The 10,841-nt window shown below is 46.8% G+C and overlaps 1 protein-coding gene across 2 annotated transcripts; it reads left to right on the top strand.

Moving 5' to 3' along the window:
* Positions 1-2,327: 2,327 nt before the first annotated feature.
* On the top strand, positions 2,328-10,413 carry SMUG1 (single-strand-selective monofunctional uracil-DNA glycosylase 1). 2 transcript variants are annotated; one of them, XM_033138546.1, is made up of 2 exons: positions 2,328-2,587; positions 9,853-10,413. In XM_033138546.1, the coding sequence occupies exons 1-2, from the start codon at positions 2,336-2,338 to the stop codon at positions 10,378-10,380; spliced, it is 780 nt and encodes a 259-aa protein (XP_032994437.1). In that variant the 5' UTR covers positions 2,328-2,335; the 3' UTR covers positions 10,381-10,413. The 2 variants fall into 2 exon arrangements, with proteins under 2 accessions (XP_032994437.1, XP_032994438.1); XM_033138547.1 differs by having other exon boundaries at positions 2,474-2,549.
* The last annotated feature ends 428 nt before the right edge of the window (positions 10,414-10,841 follow it).

Genomic DNA, 10,841 nt, shown 5'->3' with positions numbered 1-10,841 from the left:
AAAAGACTCAGCCAGGTAAGTGGAGCAAGAACAGAATTTACTTTATTACACATGTGTGCAAATGCTGCAGCCATCCCTATTTACCTGGATACTCCCTGCATAATAATAATAATAATAATAATAATAATAATAATAATAATAATAATTTATTTATACCCCGCCCTTCCCCGCCAAACCGGGCTCAGGGCGGCTAACACCAATAAAATCACAACAAAAACATAAAACAGTTCATTAAAATACAGATTAAAATACAATTTAAAACTAAATCTAAACTTCAGCCTCATTTTTAAGTAGCCCACCAATCACCCCAAAAGAACGAAACATCAGGGTTAAACTGAAACCAACCGAAAGGCTAGGTGGAACAGCTCCGTCTTGCAGGCCCTGTGGAAAGATGCCAAATCCCGCAGGGCCCTGGTCTCTTGTGCCAGACTGTTCCACCAAGTCGGGGCCAGTACTGAGAAGGCCCTGGCCCTAGTTGAAGCCAACCTAGCATCCTTGTGGCTCGGGACCTCCAACAAATTATTATTTGAGGACCTTAAGGTCCTACCTGGGACATACCAGGAGAGGCGGTCCCTTAGGTATGAGGGTCCTAAGCCGCATAGGGCTTTAAAGGTCAAAACCAGCACCTTAAACCTGACCCTGTACTCCACCGGGAGCCAGTGCAGCTGGTAAAGCACTGGATGAATGTAATACCTGTCAGGAACATAGAAAGCTGCCTTATACAAGGTCAGACTATTTGCCCGTTATTTTATTATACTCTGGCTCTAGCAATAGTTCCTAGGCAGAGAGTTTTTCGCACAGTGTGGTACCCGAGAGCCTTTTTAAAAACGGAGATGCCCAGCATTGAACATGGGAAGCTTTGCCTACGAAGCAAGTACACTCTTCCTCTGAACTATGGTCTCTTCTTTTCCTGAACTATGGTCTCTTGCATGTTCCAGGGAACCAGGCAGAGGGCCTTCTCAGTAGTGGCACCCTCCCTGTGGAACGCCCTCCCGTCAGATGTCAAGGAAATAAGCAAGCATCTGAATTTTAGAAGATATTTGAAGGCAGACCTGTTTAGGGGAGGTTTTTAGCGTTTGATTTTTATTGTGTTTTTAATATTCTGTTGGGAGCTGCCCAGAGTGGCTGGGGAAACCCAGCCAAATGGGCAGGGCATAAATACCGTATTTTTCACTCCATAGGGCGCACCGGACCATAGGGCACACCTCGTGTTTAGAGGAGGAAACAAGGAAAAAAAAAACATTTTCCTGGTTTTCTTCCTCTAAAAGCCCTGTTTTTTTTAGGATCAGCTAAAAGTTTTGCAGCTTTTTTGCAAAGGGAGAAAAGCAAAGCTCCTTTTGCAAAGGGGGAAAAGCAAAGAGGAAAAGCCCCATTTTTAATGGGGTTCAGCTCACATTTCTGCAGCTTCTGAAGGAAAGGGAGCCATTTCTACAGTTTCCAGACAGATAATCTAATCAGCCAGTCACATGTCACTGGGGAAACAAACAACCTCCCTCTGCAGCACATTCAACAATGGAGGGCGGGGCTGAAAGGGAGCCGGGACTCTTATCTCTCTCCCGATCTCTTGCTGCTCAGCTGCTGAGTGGGGTCCTTTCAACACCCCCTTTTTCTCTTTGTAAAATAAAAAGCACTATCTGCTTTTGGCCCCCGGGCAATTCGGCTCCAGGGACCACCATTCGCTCCATAAGATGCACAGATATTTCCCCTTAATTTTTAGGAGGAAAAAAGTGCGTCTTATGGAGCGAAAAATAAGGTAACAACAACAACAACAACTGCTACCCAGACTTGCTTTGTTTTCTTGTGCAGGAATGCCCTGTTAATTTATAGTTACTAGTGTTGTCGTTCTTCAGTGTACAGACTCCTGCCCTCTTATCCAGGGTCTCTAGAAGTTTCACATGTGAGTGGGCAATGGAATGAATGCATCTCTACTGGCTAGTGCCCATAGCGAAACACGCACAGGCATGAGTTGTTAAGGTACCACTGAGGGTACAGCCTGCCATTTCACTTGTCAAAGCCGCCAAGGTCTTTATGAAGACCTTTCTGCTGATGTGCTTGTGATCCAGTGAGAAAGTAGGCTAGCTTGATCTGCCTCCAAAGAACACACATCCCCACCAGCAGAATCTGGAACCTAATGTGGGTTATCTGTATCATAGCTGTATAGCCCATATCCCGTGACTCAGCCATCCATTCTCTGGCCCAGGAATCATAGAACTGTAGAGTTGAAAGAAACCCTGAGGGTCATCTAGTCCAAGCCCCCCTGCAATGAAGGAATCTCAACGAAAGCATCCATGGCCTTCCAACCTCTGCTTTTCTCATTTTCCAGGCAGAAGCTCCGATGAACTCCTCAGAGGCTCCTGTGAGCTTTTTGGAGGGCGACGGCTTGGCCGAGCAGTTTCTCCGCATAGAGCGAGAGCAGGCCCTCCGCCTGAAGGAGCTCAGCTTCCTCGAGCCCGTCGAGTATGTTTACAATCCCTTGGAATACGCCTGGGAGCCCCATGAAGACTATGTGCGTCGATACTGTCGGTTCCGCAAGGAGGTGCTGTTTCTTGGTATGAACCCAGGGCCTTTTGGAATGGCCCAGACTGGGGTAAGAAGGCAAGCCGAGGTGGGGGAGAGTAAGTTGAGCTTGACAGGATTGGAACTTAATCTGCATCTAAATATGTTTAAAAGTGATAAGGAGGGAAGTTATTGTGGGTAAAAATAGAATAGATGATGATTGGAAAACTGGGAATTAGGTGTGACTTTGAATTCAACAGGGGGGGAGTCAGAGGAAGTCAATCAATGATGAAATTAAGAAGAGGAAGAATGGCTGGCCCAGGAAAAGCAATAATTTATACAAGTTAATTGGTTAAATTTGAAATGGTATTGCATGTGCTCCTGTGAGAGGGGGGCTTGGATATTTGCTCCCCTTGGTGGGAGAGGGGGGAGTATGAAAATTTTTTAACCATGTAATGTTTTGTGCTTTAAATAGTAAATTTTTTATAAATTTTTAATAATAAAAAAGGAACTTAATCTGTATCAGGGCTTCACCCCGTAAGCTCTTATTTAAGGCTGCGAGGCTCAGCCCTGGGGACTTCTAGTAATAATAGGGAAGTGAGGGCCTTTGAACATGTTCAGAGTGCTGTTTTCATTACTTGGAGCAGTTGCAGCAAGACTCCAGGCATCAGGGATTAGTGGGAAGGATTTTCGGGTAAGACTTCAAGGCCTAGTATGTGGATCAACTTTAAAAAAAGAACTCAGGTCTGCATCTCTTGCTCCCCATCAAGTCAAGAGACTAGCCGAGTTATCTGAGGCAGAAAATCCCCATTTTGCCCTCCCTGGCACTGAAAGTACAGTGATAATAACTTACAACTTGCATGGACCCCAAAATGTGTTGCCTGTAGTGAACGCCTAACTTTGCCCAAGGGTAGGGCCGGCCCTGAGTCCTCTGTCATATACGCAAGGCCCATACATATTACAAATGGCACAACTGCCTCCCCTGACAGTCATATCAAGGTTTTTCTGCAGCTGGCTTGGGGCTGAGCTGCAGATCTAACCGAGAAGTAAGCCCCATTGAGTTCAGAGGAGTCTCAGGTAAGAGTGTATGAAATTGGAGCCTTATACACTGTCTCTGTCAATGTACCCCATATCAGCGATCCCAGACACCCTTGCAGTGTGGTCGATAATGAAGGCAGGACAAACCATTTTGTAGCAGTCGGCTACTTTCGTTGCTGCCCCATTTGCAGAACGGGTTGGGACTGCTCATATCCATAAGCAAAACGATCCATTCACCATGTTTCTGGGCAACTCTTTCAGAATAAGCACATTTTTAAAGATGCCAGCCATTTCAAAACGGTATGGCAGGGATCTGCTGGTGTGGCTTGCAAGACCTGCTAGTGTGCCAGGAGGAGGAAGGTAATGGAATTAAAAATACCCAAAAAACTCCTCTTTTTTAAGTTTTAAAAACAATTTTATTGAAATATCCTTAAAATAAAATCCAATATTCATACAGTATTACAATCAAACTCAAAAAGCTACAAACAAAACAAAGAGTAAAAAAAAGAGAGATAAGTTACCCACACAACTCATACAGTATTACATTGAATTTAAAAAGTTACAAAAACAAAACAAAAAACAAAGCAAAAGGAAAAGGTAAGTTACACACACAACTCACATCCAATTACAAAAAGGAAAAGGAGTTACAAATAATAATAGGTAGATTAAAGATAAAAGTTAAAGGTATAAATTAAAAGACTTCCTAAAGTTCTACTTCGTGTTCCTTACGAATACTCCTGTCAATGCCTTTAATTCTCCTATGAACCACTTCCAGCCATTCCCCCTCCCAACTGGCTTTCTCTGAGAGCAGGTGATTTTGCTAACCAATCAGGAGAGATTGAGTTACCTGCCCCTAATGGAGATCACCCCTTGCAGATTCACATGAGTTACCGCTTCTGGTGTGCCTTCCTAGAGCAGCTGCCCAGTGGCAAAATCACAGCACTGTGGAAGCTCCATAAAGTAAGCATTCTAAAAGGGGTGTGTGTGTGTTTTTAAGAATGAAATGTGGCTTCAGTTTTAACTAACAAAAAACAGGTTAATGTATATGGCAGCAGTGTCCCACACCAAATGTATTAAGTAGTGGGTGGACATAGCAGACGACACAGTGATTCTCCAAGCAGCTCTCTTTATTCTGAGGCTGGAACAGATCTGAACTGAAGGGCTGAGCCAGCCTGCTTATATAGTAACTGTGGGTTAAACCACAGAGCCTAGGGCTTGCTGATCAGAAGGTCGGCGGTTCGAATCCCCGCGATGGGGTGAGCTCCCGTTGCTCGGTCCCTGCTCCTGCCAACCTAGCAGTTCGAAAGCACGTCAAAGTGCAAGTAGATAAATAGGGACCGCTCCGGCGGGAAGGTAAACGGCATTTCCGTGCGCTGCTCTGGTTCACCAGAAGTGGCTGGCCACATGACCCAGAAGCTGTACGCCGGCTCCAGTAATGCGAGATGAGCGCCGCAACCCCAGAGTCGGACACGACGGGACCTAATGGTCAGGGGTCCCTTTACCTTACCTAACATGCAACAGTAACTCTCTAGCTACCCAATCCGTGAACGGCACTCTCAATCCTTCATTTGCATGTGGACCTGAGTGAGAACTGCAGTCACGGTGGGCAGAGTGAAACTATATATACACAACACCCTTAGTGGCCTAGGGTGAGAACTTCAATACATGGCAGAATGTAACTGAGCTGCAGAAAGGATTCTATGAATTGAAAACAGAGATGTCGTACATACCCTTGCTATCTGTGAAAATCCTTTAATAAGAACAAATTTTCAAAAACAAACAGGTTGCATCTTGTGCTAGTCCCGCTCAGAACAGACCCATTAAAATTAATAGACATGACTAACTGAGGTTCATTAACTATAATGGGTCTACTCGGAGTAGGACTAGCGTTGGAGTGAAACCCAGTGCATTTTACGTGCTGCAGATTTGGGAAATGTATGGCTTCGAGTCCAGCAATGGCAGTCTAAGCACTGTGTTGCTGTTGCAAACCACAGCAGCTAGTTATAGGTATAACATAAAATCACAGCGGCTCTCTAACTTGTTTCTTTGGTGGGGCCTCCAGCGCTGATCAGGTTTCCTGTCTGTGAAAAGGAACTCAATGGTAGCTAGATGGTGGTGGGTGTTAATAAAATGACCCCAGGTGAGAGCAAGCCTTCCTGGCTAGCTCTTGTGTGCAAACGAACTGCACGATTTCAGCGGAGATACCTCTCTGCTGAAGAACTCTTCCTTGTTATCTCTCTAGTTTCCTGCACATGGCTTGGGCCTCATGGGTGGAACTGGGGTGTCCTGACTTGTCCCATCGTAGCTGAGTCAACACCCAGACAAATAGCTTTGGGTCTGCTTTGATGCTGAGCCAGGAAAGGAGAGGAGTAGGGAAATTGATAGGGTGGCAAAGTGCTTGCTGCGATATTGCGAAGACCTAGCTTAAGCATGCATGGGTGGGTAGGTGTAAACTGACTGATCCCACCCCCCACCCCCGCACAATGCTAGAAGCAGTTAACTCTACAATGTGGATATAGACCATAGATGTCAACTTTTCCCCCTTTTTAAGGGAAATTCCCTTATTTTGAATAGGATTCCTCGCAAGAAAAGGGAAAAATTGACAGCAATGATGTAGACACGACACTGCTAAAGGGCAGCGGGTTGTGGGGGGGGGGGGCTGGGGAAGCTGTTCAGAGTTTTCTTTCACTTAAGCTATGATAACACAGGAATTAGTCTGGAGATCACAGTAAAACAACTGCTTCTGTTTCCTGTGGTCTGCCCATGCTGCAGACAGGCTGGTTTAATAGTCATTCCTCCTTCTTCTGAGGAATCCTAGGAATTATAACTGGGGGGGGGGGGGCCCTCCAGCAAAATCTTCAGCGACCTGAGATAACGGAAGCTGCCTTCTGTCAAGTCAAACCATTGTTCCATCTCGCTCAGAAGTTCCCAAACTTATTTGGCCTACCGCCACCTTTTCAGGGGGGGGGGAAACCCCTACTCAGTGCCCCCCTGGAAATCTACCTTATTTAAGCGAACAAACAAAAAGATGCAGTGACAAATTTGCGTTCTTTTATGTATCTGTATTTCAACATACCTACATCCTACAGCATAGTAAAGGAAGATGTTCTTGTCAATAAGGCACCTTGAAGCTTGAAATTATAAAATTATTTATAGCTCAGTTGGTAACAGCGTGGTGCTGATAATGCCAAGGTTGCAAGTTCGATCCCCATACGGAAGAGCTGCATATTCCTGCCTTGCAGGGGGTTGGACTAGATGGCCCTTAGGGTCCCTTCCAACTCTACAATTCTATGATTTCTATGAAAACCTATCGGCGGGCCAGAGTGAAGCCTGCTGGCTCAGTCCGATCCACCGCAGGGGTGGGGCCAGTGCCGCATGCCCCGCCTGTCATTGGCCAACTAGGCAGGCAAGCTGTGATCCACTTCCCAGGCCTGGGTGAAGCTGAAAAGTGTCCACTCAGGCCTGGGAAAAACCCTTGCCTGCAGCATGAATGCAGGATCCAGGAGAGGTGTTGTTGCTGTCCTGCAACAGCTCGACCTGGCATTGCACAACAGATGAAACATGTCCTGAAAGACCTACATTGGCTCCCAGTACGTTTCCGAGCAAAATTCAAAGTATTGGTGCTGACCTTTAAAGCCCTAAACGGCCTCAGCCCAGCATACCTGAAGGAGCGTCTCCAGCTCCATCGTTCAGCCTGGACATTGAGGTCCAGCGCCAAGGGCCTTCTGGCGGTTCCCTCACTGCGAGAAGTGAGGTTACGGGGAACCAGGCAGAGGGCCCTCTTGGTGGTGGCGCCCTCCCATCAGATGTCAAGGAGATAAACAACTATCTGACTTTTAGGAGACATCTGAAGGCAGCCCTGTTTAGGGAAGTTTTTAATGTTTGATATTTTATTATTTTTTATTCTGTTGGGAGCAGCCCAGAGCGGCTGGGGAAACCCAGCCAGATGGGCAGGGTATTATTATTATTATTATTATTATTATTATTATTATTATTATTATTATTTACAAATGGTTTTTCAACATTTTATTTCTTCTTTCTTTATGCTTCCACCACCCTGTTATTTTTAATCAACTCCTCCCAATTGTAGGCTACTACAGTGGAACCCCGGGTTACGCACACGATCCGTTCCGGGTCGCCGTGCATAACGCGGGCATGCGAAACTCGAACGCACGTAAAAAAAAAACACCCCAAAAGGAAGTCGTGCGATTTGAGCGCTTCTGTGCATGTGCAAAGTGCTCAGAAGCGTTCTGTGTATCCGGCGGTCGTGCGCGCTCCTGCGTGCTCCGGAAAACACTTCCGGGGCGGGAGTGCGTATCCCGAATGTACGCAACACGGAGCATACGCAACATGAGGATCATTCAAGCGCCCCCCAGGGGGCAATATCACTCACTTTGGAAGCACTGATCTAGCTACATATTATCTACGCTGACTGGCAGAGGCTCTCCAGGATGTTTGGAGAGGAGTTTTTCCTAGTTCTACCTGGAGAGGCTGGGAAATTCTGCATGCTCTTTAAAAACTGAATTAAATCCCAAAGTCTTAGCATTCCAGTGGAGAGACCATGCATGGCATTGGAAGCCCCATTCCGTGCTGCACACACGGTCCCTTTCATTCTTATTTCCCTTTGGCCTCCCTTTTGAAAACCCGATCCATTTTGTGGCCTGTGCGAGCATTTAAATTTTATGGAGATCAGCGTCTGATAACGATAGATGGATTAGCCTCTCATCACGAAGGCTTATCCCCCTCCCCTCCCCAAAGAAAAGATAGATCCTTTTCAGAGCAGCAGCTGGGCTGAGCTGGAAAGGAGGAGGAGAGGTCTGTATTTGACTGGCCTGCACCGGAAGCTCCTGCCTCCCATCCAAGAAAAAACTTTAATAAAAACAATTTAAAAGAGAAAAAGCCCCTGTCTCTCTTGTCCACAAAACTGTTGTTCACAATTAGGGCTTGTGAAGCAAAACACTTCGCTGCACAGCCAGGTCCCCTGTAAGCTCATCTCACAATCCAATATATGTATACTACACAGAAGTAAGACTCATGGGGTTAATTAAGTTTCACTCAGAGTAGTCTTGTTGAAACTAATGAACAGGACTAAGTTAGGTCCATTGATTTCAGTGTGTCTGCTCTGAGCAAAATTGAGTTGAATACTACCCATGGCATAAGATCAGTTTTTTCCCAATTTTGGGTCTCCAGCTGTTTTTGGACTACAATTCCTATCATCCTTGACCACTGGTCTTGCTAGCTAGGGATGATGGGAGTTGTAGTCCAAAAACAGCTGAAGACCCAAAGTTGGGGGAAACTGCTTAGATGAATAATGATTCCCCAAACCCCATGTCTCAGGAGACATCCATTTTTATTCATCTACCCTTGACTTTCCTACTTATTATTATTATTATTATTATTATTATTATTATTATTATTATTATTTATACCACGCATAGGCAAACTTGGCCCTCCAGATATTTTGGGGCTACAGCTCCCATCATCCCTAGCTAACAGGACCAGTGAAGAAGAGAAGAAGAAGAGTTTGGATTTGATATCCCGCTTTTCACTACCCGAAGGAGTCTCAAAGCGGCTAACATTCTCCTTTCCCTTCCTCCCCCACAACAAACACTCTGTGAGGTGAGTGGGGCTGAGAGACTTCAGAGAAGTGTGACTAGCCCAAGGTCACCCAGCAGCTGCATGTGGAGGAGTGGAGACACGAACCCGGTTCCCCAGATAACGAGTCTACCGCTCTTAACCACTACACCACACTGGCTCTCAGGGATGATGGGAGTTGTAGTCCCAAAACATCTGGAGGGCCAAGTTTGCCTATGCGTGGTCTCTGGACAGCATTCCTCCTCTCAGCCCAAGGTCAAGAAGAGCTCAGAAAGTGTCAGAACAGAAAGCACAGAGGGTACAAGCTCAGATTACAAGATGTTGGAGTGACGTAGATTAATAGGGACGGAAAGGAGTGTGATCCTTAATTGGTAGCACCGCCATTTCTAGGAGATGTGTTTTTTGTTCTCTTGCTGTGATTTTAAAGTTTCTGATTGGTAAGACGTGCATTTCTTTGATCTTTTTGTCTACTGCCACAGGGGCAGGAAGTCGATTTCCCGAAGCCTGACATCAACCTAGTCTTGGGACTGCTTGCTAAGGACTTTGTGTTTTAACTTGTTTACTTTCCTCCTCTCTGAAATAGATTGGTTTGGGGCACCTTTTCTGACAAATTGGGAGTCCCACAGAAATCCCAAAGCAAATGCAGATCTGTCAAATCTTACGGAGTCAGACACTTTCCCATCAGATCCTGGTTCCCATGTGATGGTTCTTGCTCCCTTGCAGGTGCCCTTTGGAGAGGTGCAGCTGGTCCGAGACTGGCTCCAGGTCCACGGGCAGGTGTCCAAGCCACCAAAGGAGCACCCCAAGAGACCTATCCGGGGCCTGGAATGCCCCCAGACGGAGGTGAGCGGGGCCCGCTTCTGGGGCTTCTTCCGCTCCTTGTGCGCCAGGCCCGAGGTGTTCTTCCACCGCTGTTTCGTTCACAACCACTGCCCGCTTCTCTTTCTTAGTCACAGCGGGCGCAACTTGACTCCGGCCGACCTGCCGGCCGCCAAGCGTGAACAGCTCCTGCAGGTCTGTGACGACGCTCTATGCGAAGCCGTCAAGCTCTTGGGCGTCAACATGGTGATCGGCGTGGGCCGCTTTGCCGAGCAGCGCGCCCGCAAGGCCCTGTCGGCCGCCGGGATCCCGGTGCGAGTCGAGGGGGTGATGCACCCGTCGCCTCGCAACCCCCAGGCCAACAAGGGCTGGGATGCCATCATCCGAGCGAAACTGGAGGAACTCGGTGTGCTGGCTCTCCTTGCGGAATGATTGCTTGCGGAACCAGGTTGCGGAAAAGAAGAACCAACCGTGCTAGACTTCAGTTGCCCTTGGGTTTCTTGGCCTCACATGCCAATCACATTGGATGTGCCAATGACTCTGGACTCATTTTTCATAGACCAGCCCAGGCTTGGGCTACGAAAGCTATGAGTCTACCGTTGGGTTGACACTACCGTTTTTTTTTTACACTACTCTTTTTTTATACTCCTGAGATGTACTCGTAATTCACTTCTTCAGGTTCTTCTGGAGCCCCCGGTTGGGCCTTTCCTGGAATTTGGGCTTCAAATTCATCTCCATGTATTGGTGCTAAACCTCATCTGGGGTGATATCTGGCAGATCTTGTAGCAGCAGCTGCCTCTCTGCTGGATGCTCCTGCCTCCTGCTGGCTTCTCCACGATCAAATTCATGTTAGACATTGAAGTGGGGACTTTTGGCCCATGGTATTCAGTCTG

The sequence above is a fragment of the Lacerta agilis genome, chromosome 2 (genome assembly GCF_009819535.1).
Source record: "Lacerta agilis isolate rLacAgi1 chromosome 2, rLacAgi1.pri, whole genome shotgun sequence".
NCBI lineage: Eukaryota > Metazoa > Chordata > Lepidosauria > Squamata > Lacertidae > Lacerta > Lacerta agilis.
This window is presented reverse-complemented; position numbering and strand designations above follow the sequence as displayed.